Consider the following 14599-nt stretch of genomic DNA (forward strand, 5'->3'; position numbering starts at 1 on the left):
AAATAACAACAAAATTGCTGGATTGGGGATTCAAACCCCCAACCAGTCCATAAGGTGTGCCCTCAATCATTGAGCTACCAAAATTAATTGTCCAAAAACTTTAAAAGTAAAGTTCATATTAGAAAGTAAAGTTATTAGCTCAAAACTCTTATTTATTCTATATAATTATTTTTTCAGTATTGTTCATGTCTTTGGCGACCAATTGAATTTGATAATATCCCTTAATCGACACCGAAAGCTTTTCTTACGTCTTAAGATAATATTGGTGCTCCACAATATTAGCAAAAGCAATAAGGGGGCGTTTAGTAGAGTGTATAAGATCAATACAAAATATATTGTATTAATAATGTTTGCATTAATAATGTTTGTATTAGTTATACTTATATTAGTTATGCACAACACCCTATTTTTTTACCTTCAATTATTTAAAAGGCATATAACAACAAAATTGCTGGATTGGGGATTCAAATCCCCAACCAATCCATAAGGGGAACCCTCAACCATTGAGCTACCAAAACTAGTTGTCCAAAAATGTTAAAAGTAAAGTTATTAGCTCAAAACTCTTATTTATTCTATATAATTATTTTTTCAGTATTGTTCATGTCTTTGGCGACCAATTAAATTTGATAATATCCTTTAATCGACATCAAAAGTTTTTCTTACGTCTTAAGATAATATTGGTGCTCCACAATATTCTCAAAAGTAATAAGGCGGCGTTTAGTAGAGTGTATAAGATCAATACAAAATATAGTGTATTAATAATGTTTGCATTAATAATGTCTGTATTAGTTATACTTGTATTAGTTATGCATGTATTATTTCTTATACATTGTTTGGTTTGATGTATAAGAAATAATACATCTTACATAATTTTTATAAAAGAAATATTTGTTTACAAAATATCCTTCTTTTATTTTGTACACTTTTTTGCAACAATTTTTTTTTGTCATCTCAAATATAATTAGTATTGTTGAACTAGTATATAGAGGTTTCGGATTAATTGCAAGACATTCTTCTTTGCATATGAAATATTACGTCAACCGATTAACATAGTCGAAACAAAAATAAAATATAAGACGTAAAATTAAGAAATAGTCTCAATTTTTTTTTATCTTTTTAAAGACCCTCGAAGTAAAGTAAAAATATGTTATAATTATTTAAATTAATTATTCATTATTGTAGATTAAAATGGTGGGGAAAAAATTGTGAAATGTTTTGAACAAATTCACTTTGCAAATTAAAATGGCAGGAAAAGGAATGATAAATATTTTGAGAGGAAAATTAAGGGGTATTAAGGTCATTTAATAAGTTAATGCATGTATTAAAGATTTTGCATTACTAATACATAGAAAATTAATACTATTAGTAATACACACCTTAATACACAATAGAGTGTATAACTAATGCTTGCATTAGTTATACATAAACTAAAAATTGTACTAAACAAGGTATTCATAATACATATTAATTAATACATGCATTATTTTTGTCAATACACTCTACCAAACGACCCCTAAGTGTAAAAAAGCTTCAAAGTCTATTGTGTTTAAGTACAAAGTACAAATACGTGTGAGATTTTACGAAAAAAGTTATAAAGGTAGAAAAAACATAAATATATGTCTAGCATAAGACTAATAATAATATAAGCATGAATAACAAATATATGAACAAATTTTTATTTTTTTTATAAAATGAAATATCAATTGTTTAGTGTTCGTGTCTTCAAAAAGCCTTATTGACAAGGAAAAGTATGTATCAAAAATTAGAACCTAAGCTGAATATTAAGCGAGGTGAACGCTCAACACATTTTGAGTCTTTATTTCGAGGCTTATGCGCGTCTTTGACAATACTAATGCACCCACAGACTTCAAATCCTGGGTTCGCCTCTGGTGAATCTTATTTTCTTAATTCAGTTAACGAATATAGGCCAGGAATATAGTAAGTAGGAGTACTATTTATTCTTTATCATGACACATTTGTAAAAAATCTGTTTTACAACAAAGAAAGAAAGGGTTATATTAGACCCGATCCAGTTAGTCCAAGTCGGTTAAAACATAACCCGTTACCCCGCAAAGGCGGCATAGTCGACATCCTAAAGAAAAACAAAAGTATAAATTGGTGTGAAGACGAATAGAAAACAGAGACGCATTCCAATATCTGCCTTCACCGCCGCCCAACTCCCATCTCCGATCATCCGTCGCCGGATTTCCGATTTGACTGTTTTCTCAACCACTATGGTCAGTATTCTTCTTCTTGTAGTATTTCTTCTTTGTTTTGAAATTGAAATTTACTTTGGGAATTCATGCTTAATGGTTTGTATTTTGAAATTTATTGTTTTCCGGTTAATTCTAATTTTCCTGGAAGTTTAGATTTTTGTATTCCTTTTTTGTTGAGTGCACCTACAGTAAAGAGGGAAGAGGAATATGGAGAATACGCAATACTTGAGCTTGAAGATTAACGATAAATTGAATTAAATTGGGCTAAATGTTTAAATGTTTATCTGTTTTTATTCCAAATTGAAATGTACAGATTTAGGTTAACTTATTGTGGTATGCTCATCGCCTTTAGTTAATGAGCAGAGTTTTAGCTCGACCCGACCTTCACAGGCGTATGCTACTCTTTAGGTGTGTGTTTGCACCAGATAAATTAACCACCTTTTCACAATTGTAGTTAAATTTTCATGTCATTACATTTACGTTCCTGGAGGATAAAATTGAGTTAGTTTCCTAGTTTGAGTTTTGGGGATTCGGAATCGACCCTTGCATTTAGGTAGAGCTGAATTTGATCATCCTTTTGACCCCCTCCCCCTACGAGATGACATGGAGCACTTACAGCTTACTGTGGACATGACCCTAGATAGGAAGGTACGGAAAGCGCGAATTAGGGCAGAAGGTTAGTGCGGGGGGTGAGTCGTAGCTGACCAGTAGTTGTGCTTTGAGGTGACCTTGCTAGTAGTCGTAGAACTTTGCACATAGGGTGGAGTATCTAGCTAGGAGGGTTTTTTTTTTTTTTTGGGGGGCGGGGGGTTGGACTTGCAGTTTGGTAGTTTATAACACTGCTTTGTGGGTGTCTTATTTTCTGTTATTTCACCTTGTCTTCTGTTTTATTACGACTATATTTACTATCCTTTTGTCTTGAGCCGGGGATCTATCAGAAACAGTCTCTCTACTTCTTCGGAGGTAGTGGTATGGACTGTGTACATTTTACCCTCCCTAGACACCACTAGGTGGGAATACACTACGTACATTGTTTTTCTTGGGGGGGAGGAGGAATGGGTTTGGTTGTCAAGGCTCTCTGATATGTAAATGCTGCAAACTCATTCTGTCTTCTAGTTTTGAGAATGCGTGGTTTCTTTTTCTCTAAATTCGTGCTTTTCTCTAAATTTATGTTTCATTGTTTTGTAGGAAGGCCAGGTTGGAGATGGTAGTATATTGGTGCTTGTCGAGGATGTTATGGTACCCATTAGTGTGGTATACAATGCAATCAGTATCTTGAAGAAAGAGGGAGTTAAGAAGTTGGACCCTGTGATTATTACTCAAGCTTCAACCCAGAGTAAATATGTGCTGAACTTATACTTCTCTAGCCTGCTTATGTTGTGACCATGAGTGACTCGTTTTGTTTATTGCATCAATATTTTGCTCGGCAGTTGGATGTTTGTCTAGACTATATGGATATGATGTTCTTTGCTTCTCTCTTCTTAAGTTCATTTCTATGTTCCTATGTTTATGCTTATGGAAGAAAAAGTTCGTTGCGATGTCTACATCAATCCCCTTGGGCACTTATAATAATGTTATTTTGATAGACAATGTTTACACTAATCTAAAAAATGATTGCTGCTATGTCTTGCTAGGTTTTATTAGCTTGAGAGTGTTAAACGAAAAAAGTAAGGAGCAATTAGTTTCTTGGTTTTCCGGTTTCAGGTTTTATATAATCAATTATATTAAGCTACATCCCTTGAATGCTTCATTTAATAATTATTAACATAGAAACAGAAGACAATAGCTCCTCTTCACCATAATATGCCTTGAAAACATGAACTATGGTTTCTCCTTTACTCTGTGATTACACTCCGTATGTTGTTGTGTGACCTCTAATTAAGCATTTTGTCCCTCTTAACTGATAAGGTGTTGGCTAGAGGCCCATGATGATGTATTCTTTTTCTTGGCTTAACATCTGGTTATTACAGGTCTGACATCAGTGGAAGCTGCATCTAGGGATATTGTTGCTCTCATCTGTAGGTCCCTTGAGTTTCCTAGTGATAAATTGTGTGGGGACATCTCAAGGGTGTTGAAGCCAGGTGGAACAGTTCTACTTTGCTTAAGTTCTCAATCAGGCTCGAAGGTGAGTGAATTGTCACTTCGTACATGTTTTTTTTTGTGGAGAATTTGTGTGGACTCTCAATTGTCCTTTCCATCTGTATTGCAGGCAAGCTCCACCCATGAGCGCAAGTTATTGTTGGCTGGATTCTCTGATGCAGAGTCATCTGAAGACGGCCGCTCTATCGTGGTTAGTATTTCACCCATTTGCCTTACATCTTGCTTCTTGTCTTTCTCCGCGTGATCGTCCCTTCAATGTTACTTTCCTTATTTTAAATTTGATAACAGCTCTCTTATAAATAAAGAAGTTTTCCTAAGATTCGTAACAGCTATGTCATGGCATTAGAGTCATTCATGGCTTTGTTGTTAGTGGGGTGGTGCTACCCTAAGCACTGATGGTTATAATACAGTTTTTATCTTTATTCAGTTTTCAGCTGCGACCCATGTTTCGCTCATATGCTGATATTCTTTAAGAAATCCTTGAAGTTGGTCTTTGTGGGGACACTATCTAGTGTTTGGTAGGAGTGCTTTCGGTTTGTACATATACCCTATGATGGTGTCGTAGGAATATTTGTGAGATTTATAGAATCCCCAATTTTACAGAACCTCCGCTTGTCCTTAATAATAAATTGAGCAGTCAAATGAAACGGGCCCAAATGAAGCAGAATGCAATTAGAGGATTTAGTTTGGGATTGGGGCAGAGGGGAAGCCAGGATTTGAAGTTTGGGATTCTGAATTTTAAGATAGGATAACGACCTCAAGTCGATGTATAATAATCGAAAAATAAACGAATTAGTAAGATATATATTCACAAACGCAAAAAAAAAAAATGAACCATCTAGACACTATATAAGTAGAACATTATCATTTCAATTGTACTCGACAACTTATCATGTTTTGAAATGAATGATCACATCATTAGGTACACTTTCTAATTCTTCATCCCTTATATAACAAACTAAACAGTTATTCATAAAGTCATGATCAATTCTGCTTCGCGAGACATTTTTAATAAACTTTTTAGATAAATATAAAAGGACAGTGCAGAACAACCCTAGAATCAAAGATTTAAAGTCAATTTTTAACTATATTATTACACATTCAACAACAACAACAACAAACGTAGTATATTCCCACAACTATATTATTACACATTATGATAGGCAAATAAATTGAAGGGGGGGGAAAGAAAGAGGAGAAAAATTGAAAGAACTTCCTTTATCAAAAAAAAAAGAACAAAAAAAAATTGAAAGAACTTCCTTTAGTACCAATCACAAGGTTTGGACTTTAACAGAGTGTGGATGTGGACAAACTGGAGAAACTTTTGTAATTTTTGAAGAAGAAGAAGACTGAATAGGTTTTGGTTTTGTTTGTGAAAGAAAAGGAGAGTTACTTTTGTTTTAAGAGTGGAACTTTTTTTTAATTTGCTTTTTTCTAATTGTTGATTTTATGTTTTTATAATTTTTCTTCTCGGGGAACTGTATATTTAGCAAAGGAGAAAAACATGCATGGCAAATTGCAAGATTAATATTTCCCACATCCTTTTTTTTTTCTTTTTGCCTTTTCAATTGTTAATCTTATGTTTTTTTAAAAAAAAAAATAATTAAAAATCTGCATATATAGGATAGGAGAAAGAGGGAATTCAGGATTATGCTTCCTTATTAGGAATAAAAATGAAAACATTAAGCTGAAGGCTGGGCTCGAACCCACGACCCAAGCACAGTAAGATTTCCCAGCCATTTCCCTACCACTACACCACTAGATTACTTTTGTTATGGGGTTTCACAAGTCATTATTTATATGTATTTACTAGATTCTAGTACAAATACAGGTTCGACGTAGACGTTACTGGGCCGAACCCCCGTCTAGTACTGTTGGGGCGTAGATGTTGTTGTAAAAAGGTCTTGAAGTTACTGTTTTCAACTTAAAGATGTGTGGAATTATCCGTGAACAGATAACAGCAAAGAAGCCTTCATGGAAAGTTGGTTCATCCTTCTCTATCAAGAAAGTCACGAAAAGTTTACCGATAGTTCAGATTGATGATGATTCAGATCTCATTGATGAGGATAGCCTCCTCAGCGAAGAAGATCTGAAGAAACCTCAATTGCCTAATGGTAAGATAAGTGCAATAAGGTTGTTTATCTCTGACATTATTAGTTTTTCAGTAGTATATTGAACTCATCTGTTGCACACTTGCTGGTGCAGTTGGGGATTGTGAAGTTGGAAAAACGAGGAAAGCATGTAAAAATTGTACGTGCGGACGGGCTGAAGCGGAGACAAAAGTGCAACTTGGACCAACTGCTGAACAACTGGATAATCCTCAGTCTGCTTGTGGCAGTGTATGGTTTCTTTTATATCGATGTGTCATATTATAGATTATTCTTGCCTTCAAAAATTACTTGGCATAATTTTCGTTCTCCCAAAACACTTGACCCTTTTTGAATGGAGTAGTTTCTCTTCCAAAGAATCGAAGTGATGTTGACTTGTTGCTTTTGTAAAATTAAAGTAGTAATAATTATTTATTTGGTGCAAAAAATTCCTCGTATGTAAGTGGGATAGAAAATTAAAGAATCTACACAAAACTATGGTATATACTAACTGGGACCTCATGACTTGTCTTCTACTGTCCCAGTTTTGTTATAAGATCTTTTCACCTATGTACGTGTTTTCTTTACCTTCTAAATCATTTTATAGTCATTCCTTATTATCTCTGGATTATTAGTAATTTCTGGATAGGTGTGCAACTCCTACTACAGTTAGCAGTTGTCAAATTAGTAGATCCCTTTGGTAAGCAAGCGATACTCCAGTTTATAGGACCGAGTATGTTAGTCGAGTAGTTTCTGTAGTTAAATTGCAACCTAGTGCACATCGATTGTCGTTATTGCTATTTGTGTCATTCCGTATTTGATTGACGTTTATAGTGTGATTAGCAGACAACTGAACAATTAGTCGGTTTCTTTCTTCATCTTTATCATTATTGATTTGCCATGGAGTTTTGCATTTCGTTTTCTTTTTAATTATGTTTTTTTGGGTGACCTCTTCTATGTCTACAGTGTGGTCTAGGTGATGCTTTCCGTTGCAGCACATGCCCTTATAAGGGTCTTCCTCCATTCAAACTTGGTGAAAAGGTACATGTCAAACACAAGCTATTTTTCTGCTCTCTCTCTCTCTAAGGTTGTATTATAAACTTATACAGTAATAAGTATCTATTAATATATCTATTACTTACCAGAGGAAAAACATTGCAGTATACACGAAGGCACCAATTATTAACATTTTATTGTTTCACCACCAGTGTTATTTGCTATAGGACCATAAGTTTTTGTATGCACTATAAGTTTTTAACTCTTGAGAACATGTGGAAGAAGTGTTGTGAAGGGGTGGAGTGGGACTTCTAAATGTGTGATGTTTGGGAAACATAATATGAGAAGAGAATGATTTAACTCTGTAGGGTGTTTGCTATTACTTTCATCGATATAAAGATCAAACTATTCACTTAATCATTTGAATTGTTCGACATTGTGGTGCATCTTCTATTTGGCTATAAATAGACATTCAAGTTCTCCATCCATTGGTTACTTGGCAGCATTATGCAGTCCTTTTTCTAATTGATCTGATAAATGACAGAGATATATTAAATTGATAACTTTCTCCCACCAAATCTGATTTGGCATTGGAAACGACGTTCTCTCTTGCCTTCTTGGATCTCATCTGGTCATTGAACATGTTGCTACTGTTGTTACTTTGAATTCTTGATGAATGGAATTTTAGAGAGAATCAACGTTTCAAAAAGAAAAAAGAGAAGAATCTCTAAGGGACGTGGTGCATTCTTGGGGGGTAGCTACACATTATAAAATTCTCAATGACTATCCAGCTCGATAGTTGATTGAACATTGTTGGAGCCTCGGCCATCAAACTGATGCTACTGAAGATTTGGTTGGTTGGTTTGTGATTCTTGTTGAAATGTATTATCATTTAACCCAATAGTATCAATTGGGGTAATGGCACTTGCTGAGGTGCTTCACTGAGGATGATATTAGGGAGCCCTGAATTTTTGTTAGATTTCATTATTACATTCTTGTTTGCATTGTGATGGGATTGTGTCTCTCTCTTTTGGCAGGTAACGCTTTCCGGGAACTTTCTTGATGCTGACATCTAATTTCAGATGGTAACAGTCCATTGCAGAAACTGTTGAACTGATGTCAAAGATTTGTTTGTTCACCCTCTTTTGGTTGATGTAAGATGAGTGAACATATATGTACTGTTGTCAAAGGCAGACTGTGTTGTGTGAGCTGCTGTTAGACTGCTTAGAGTTAGAATAGAAATGGTTTTACATAACAGAATGCTAATGGTAATAAATGTACTTCCCAATCTGTGGCATCTGTTCTATAAATTTCCGGTCACTACTTTCTCTGTTCTTCAATTGTATGCCAAGTACGTTGGGTGTTCATTACTCGATGTAAGTAAAGAAATGAGCAGGAGGATTAAGCTTGAGGATTGGTTATCTTCGCATTTATGGGGGAAAAAAGAACTAAAAAAGTGAATGACTGCAAAGCCAAATTTCTTTGGAGTCATTTCTTGAATCTCTTTGGACAATAAGCTGCGTAATATTGTCGATAAAGGCGTCTCATCTGCCTAAGCACCTCCAATGAATGATACCATCCGTCTTTCTCAACAACATTGTTCTGGCAGCTCGTGTTCTAGTTCAAAATAGTGCTATGAACTGCTTGATATCATCAAGCTGGCAAATGATGACTTTATCCTTTTAATTCTGGACTAGAATTCCGCCTGTAGGTTAACATAAAAGAATCTTCAGACTTTGGTCCAGCAAAATAGCCGTGCCATGAGCTTTGCTTTATGTCCCAACCACAATTGAAAATATTAACGTAAAAGAGTAGCTAGACAACTAGCCACCATCATGACAACCGAAGTGAAAAACAAGAGCCCGTGAATCAGCATTTGTTTTATGATCATGACAACCGAAGTGAAAAACAAGAGCCCGTGAATCAGCATTTGTTTTATGTCCCAACCACAATTGAAAATATTAACGTAAAAGAGTAACTAGACAACTAACCACCATCATGACAACCGAAGTGAAATACAAGAGCCCGTGAATCAGCATTTAATCAGTATATAAAAACAGTAAACGTGAAAGCAAAGTTTTGTACATCAAAATAAGTGCACTTCTGCAGCTGTGGTTCAGTCTAGATTAGCTAAAAACAGCTAATCTAATTGGTGTCATGCGCTGAAAACTAGATGACTTTCAAGTTTTACAACAATGAGACAGGTAAAATGGATCTCACGTTCGATAAGGTTGAGGCTCAAGTTCAGGGAAAAAGGGCTTAATATTGCTCTTACAAGGAAAAATGGACACACGATCAGCTTATAAGTACAGCAAATGGCCACTTGTATCCTTCCGGCAAGAACTGTAATTGCACTGAGATATTTCGCCTCTAACTATCGGATAAGGCATTGTACTCGAAACTGGAAATGAAGTTGCAAATTTAATATGATTCAATTCTCATCTATGCACCAGCGCAACACATAAAGCTGAAGTCCTAAATCAAGCGACCATTATCTACGTGATCTTCGGCTGCGATTTTCTTCATCCCTTTCATCAAGACGAGCTCCTTTCTGCCGTTCCCTGCTCTCTCTTTTTTCAACAACATAAGATTCAGATTTGTATCTTTTTTGTCTTCTTTCATCTCTCCTATCATCATATTCCTTTGAGGTCACATCATCATGCCTCCTAGATTTTCTCTCAATAGCTTCCCCTGAGTTTTGTTCATCATTATACCACCTAGACCTTCTCTCCACATGTGACGACCTATCCACGTCGTCTTCTTTGTAATTACTTTCCTTTTCCTTCCGCTCTGACCTGTGCTGCTCGACATCTCTCTTATAATGATCTCTTGTGGTTAAATCTCTCTGCTCATGTCTTCCTATATCACTGATTTTTGCTTTATAAGTTCTTGGATCTTTATCAGAGACTTTGACCTCTTCCTTGTAATCAGGACGTGGAGGTCGACTCCATTGGCCAGATCTTTTATCCTTCCTAGAATCTTCAACTTTGTCATGCGACCATCTCGTACTTCGATCTTCCTCAGCACCCCAGCCTGTGTTTGCAGCTCTCTAAAGAAAAAAATTAAAAGGAATTAAGTAGCCTAAAATATAAAATATGAACTTCAGATATTAAAAGTTTAGAAAGCTGAAAACTCTAAATGGAGAAAGAGGGTCAAGAAATAACAAAACCCAGTGAGAAAAGAAAATATATGTTTTCTTGTTAACGTTTATGGGAAACTCATATGATCACATTAGTTAGCAAGGCTTCAACAGAAGAATTTGTAGATACTATTGAGAAAAACGACCCTGCTTCTCTGCCACCATGAGAAGTGACCAGCTTTTTGCATATCCACCGACTGAACAAATGGATATCCCCACATTAGAGAAATCAGAACACAACACAACATACCCAATGTAGTCCCACAAACGGGGTTTGGGGAGGGTAGAGTGTACACAGACCTTACCCATACCTTGGGAGGTAGAGAGACTGTTCCCGATAGACCCCGGGTTCAAGAAAAAAGAATTAACAAGAGTTAAGAAGTCATGTCAAAATAATATAAAGAGCATGTCAAAGCATGAATGTAAATTAGAAAAATCAGAAATGATTACTATATGAGCACAAAATCTCCAATCCACCTGCATCCCGGAATCTTTTCCTGCAGAACTCATGCTAAGTTTGCAGGACACTCCCCATCCCCTGGGGAAAAAAGAAAAAGTCTCCCAACAAATTGTTGCTCTGGAGAAGTTATAGCTTCATACTCGAGAGCTTGTCAACTTGCAGCCTCAACAAGTGAGGGTTTTGCAGAATCAGAAACACTAAAGCAAACGCTTCACTCACACATAACACCTCTGAAGCAGTAGGGTGTTTCTAGCTATAAGGAGGTCATGATACTATGCGCATATAAGACCAAACTAATCCTTTTAAGTTTTAGCCTTTGCAAGTATGCTACCAAATGAAAGAAGTTAAGAGGAAAGATCTAGAGGTTTTTAACTATAACTAGGGTTTTAGAACATCCGAAAATCCTAGACGACCTGCTACCTCTAACCACCAATGGTACCAGATGGGAAGAAATCGCCTAACACTTTTTGCCTCTGCTTCAAGTCAAATCTCATCTCCCATAGTTTTCATTTCACTTCATTGACTGCTAACACTATTCACACCCTTGGGTGTCAACATTCAACCTTGCTCAAGATATTAGTCAAAAGTAGGACTACTGGAGTTTCAATGCATTTCATACTGAATTTCTATAAAATGGGAATATTACCACCTAAATACAACAGTATCTAGGATTACAAAATCTGAAAAGATTTTTGATCATTCTCCCAGTACAACACATGCCAAAAGTCAAAACAATTCATAGAGTTCTTTTTATAACCGACAGAGGAGTGTGCTTTGCATCCCTGACGTTCACTCAAACACTTAAAGGAGCCATTGCAACTATTACTTCCTGGTAAAAACATATTGCTAGATACTTCCATTGAACTCCATTTACACAAATTCAGAAGTGAACACTTTCCAAACTACTATCACAACACAAAATAAAATAATAATAACATTACATAGAAGATGACTTATCAAAATACAAGACAATTTACAAGAACAGAAGGAAATGCTAAGAACAAACCTTCTCATCGTGAGAGAACTTGCACGCAGCACCACGATTGCATTCACCCCTCTGGAAAGAGCGACAGACCCCTCGCTCCTCCCTCTTTTTCCTCTGTGTCTCTTCATCCTCTTCTTCTTTCTTTTTATAGTTGGAAACATGATCAACTCTGATTGTTCTACCCGAAAGCTGTGCACCATTTAAGTTATCTGCAAGTCCAATGCCAAAAAAGTGAGTTACATAGCCAAAATATGTTGAACTATGTGAGCATATATAAAAGCTTATCAGATAAAGAAAGGACACATCAAGCACGGGAAATTCCTTTAAAGATTGAAGCTTGAGATAGAGACATACCCACAGCGAGAATTGTACTCCTTTGATCCTCGTAAGCAACAAAAGCGAAACCCTTCGACTTGCCTGTACCTTTATCTCTAACAAGATTGACATCAACAATCTCCCCATACCTAATTAACATCAATGTATCCAAGAGACATTTCTATTAGATTGAAACGAAGTGACGAAGCCTTTAAATTGTCAAATTCATTTTACATGACAAGTGTAAAATGACTTACTGGGCGAAAACGGCGAGGACATCACCTTCAGTAAGGTCAAAAGGTATGCCACCAACAAATACATAAGCTGAATCTTTGTATTTGGCATGCCAGGATGCATCATCGGAGATTCCCAAAGATGCTTCTTTGGCATTAATATTCTGAATACGCTTCACTAACGTTAACGGATTCATTGCAAGTATTCCAATCACTCAAACCCTAATAGATGGTTTAGAATGCAAAGATTAGTTCATGTTAGGAGATATTTCGTAGAGTCGCTCTATACACACACACTGTTAGTGATGAACTGTTTTATTCATAAACAATTTGTCACAGCAGAAAACAGCTAGCCTAGCCTAGTTATGATAGTGTAAAACCTCATTTAACAAGGAAATAGAAAATATGTATTCCTTTACGAGCAACAAATCCTAACTAGACGTGAATTAAATGAATATCAAATTCTAACAAATCTGATTTCCGGTGAGAAATGAAGGCACAACGTTCATCGGAAACTAAACGAAAAATTAACATTCATTAATTGAACAGAAACAAAATAGGTTTATAATTGAATAAATCAAATCTAAGCTTCGGTAACTAATTGTTAGAGAAGAAGATACCTGTTATGACGGCACAACGCCTTTCCGGAGATGCTTAGTAGTTTATGCTGAGAAAAAAAGGACAAAAAGAACAAAGACAAAAATGAAAATTAAGTGGTCGTTTGGCCATGAAAAAGAAAGGGTGAAAATGGTTAAGACACCCTCCAATTGAACAATAATCATTTCCTCCCCCCTCCTTTTCGCCATATAATATCGATTTTATTTTTTAACATTTCCAATCTTTTATTTATCTAATACTACTGTTTGTATTACTTTTAATTATTTAAAGTTAAATAAATTTATTTATTATTATGGAGATTTTAGGTGTTGTGTAAAAAGTTCAACTCACTTTTCAAATATCTTTCACATTTTAATATAATAACATAAACATAAACATATATTTTAGTTTAAACACATATATGCATCAGAAGTTTCAAGTGATTGATCGATATCACTTTTGTGTTTGTCCTGCACTACTTTTTTTCCTTGATGCTAGAGGCTAAGAGAGATACATCAATTTAAATCATATTTGAATTTAAACCATATTTGGGGTACGGTTATTTTTTTTCTATATTTAAAACCTTTTATTATTTTTAAAGTCGAATTTTTATAAAATCATTGATTACATTTTTATTACGTATTTAAAACTTTTTAAAATTTGTTACTTCTTAAATTTTTCTTATTCTAACGCTTTTATATTTATTTTTAGATTTTTCAAATCTTCTTAAAATTAAATTAGTTGATTTAGAATTCTTAAACTATTGAAAAAAATATTAGTTATCATTAATTCTGATGACTTCAAAAAATGAAAGATTTTTTCATAAATTAATTAACTATATTTAATGACATAGATAAACGAGTTTTGGTTGTCAATATAAATTATTTTCTAAATTATAATTTAAAATGCATTAACAATAATCATTTAACTTATAATAAATATACATCTATAACAATACCATATCTAGTCAAATTCGCTAAATGGGGTACGAGAAGGGTAAGGGTATGCAAACCTTACCATTACATTGATCCTTGGGAAGGGACTGTTAATTGATAATCTTTTTTGTATTGTCTGCATTGAAATATATTTATAGAATTATAATTACCTATTATTTTCACGTATAAATAGATATTAGACTTTTGATTTTGATAAAATTAATATTTATTGTTTTGCTCATTTATTTCATTATAGAATGTCATCAACTTACGTATTCAATTAATATTTCTCACTTTTATTTTTTCATCTACAAAATAACTTTTAGCTTTTATAGAAAACATTTTATATAAATTAAAAAATAAAAATTATGTTTCTAATTTTTATTTTTTTAAAAGATTCAAATATTGATAAAAATAAAAGGTAAATTCGATATTTTAAAAAATTAAATAAGAAAAGGCAGGAGGAATAATTATTGTTCAAAATTGAGAAGTATTTGATTTTTATAATAAAGTTCGAAAGCGTAAATAATTTTAAC

At 34.4% G+C, this 14599-nt stretch overlaps 2 protein-coding genes across 2 annotated transcripts; one reads left to right on the top strand and one right to left on the bottom strand.

Moving 5' to 3' along the window:
* Positions 1-1935: 1935 nt before the first annotated feature.
* LOC107862171 (anamorsin homolog) lies at positions 1936-8689 on the top strand. The gene is made up of 8 exons (XM_016707653.2): positions 1936-2237; positions 3405-3552; positions 4187-4341; positions 4426-4506; positions 6271-6430; positions 6522-6655; positions 7370-7444; positions 8437-8689. The coding sequence occupies exons 1-8, from the start codon at positions 2235-2237 to the stop codon at positions 8473-8475; spliced, it is 795 nt and encodes a 264-aa protein (XP_016563139.1). The 5' UTR covers positions 1936-2234; the 3' UTR covers positions 8476-8689.
* Positions 8690-9410: 721 nt separating this feature from the next.
* Positions 9411-13340, bottom strand: LOC107862170 (zinc finger CCCH domain-containing protein 25). Its single transcript, XM_016707652.2, has 5 exons — positions 13152-13340; positions 12556-12753; positions 12338-12447; positions 12005-12192; positions 9411-10448 (listed from the first exon to the last, which is right to left on the bottom strand). Exons 2-5 carry the CDS (start codon positions 12726-12728, stop codon positions 9891-9893), a joined length of 1029 nt encoding a protein of 342 aa, XP_016563138.2. The 5' UTR covers positions 12729-12753; positions 13152-13340; the 3' UTR covers positions 9411-9890.
* Positions 13341-14599: the final 1259 nt, after the last annotated feature.

This window comes from Capsicum annuum, chromosome 3, assembly GCF_002878395.1.
Source record: "Capsicum annuum cultivar UCD-10X-F1 chromosome 3, UCD10Xv1.1, whole genome shotgun sequence".
NCBI lineage: Eukaryota > Viridiplantae > Streptophyta > Magnoliopsida > Solanales > Solanaceae > Capsicum > Capsicum annuum.

Excerpts from the sequence above, each read along its gene's own strand:
- LOC107862170 (XM_016707652.2), bottom strand. The coding sequence starts at position 12,728 with ATGAATCCGTTAACGTTAGTGAAGCGTATTCAGAATATTAATGCCAAA. Across the intron at positions 12,448-12,555 it reads GTCCTCGCCGTTTTCGCCCA|GTATGGGGAGATTGTTGATG; the intron begins GTAAGTCATTTT and ends GATGTTAATTAG. Across the intron at positions 12,193-12,337 it reads GAGTACAATTCTCGCTGTGG|ATAACTTAAATGGTGCACAG; the intron begins GTATGTCTCTAT and ends TTGGACTTGCAG.
- LOC107862171 (XM_016707653.2), top strand. Across the intron at positions 4,507-6,270 it reads AAGACGGCCGCTCTATCGTG|ATAACAGCAAAGAAGCCTTC; the intron begins GTTAGTATTTCA and ends ATCCGTGAACAG. Across the intron at positions 6,431-6,521 it reads GAAACCTCAATTGCCTAATG|TTGGGGATTGTGAAGTTGGA; the intron begins GTAAGATAAGTG and ends TTGCTGGTGCAG.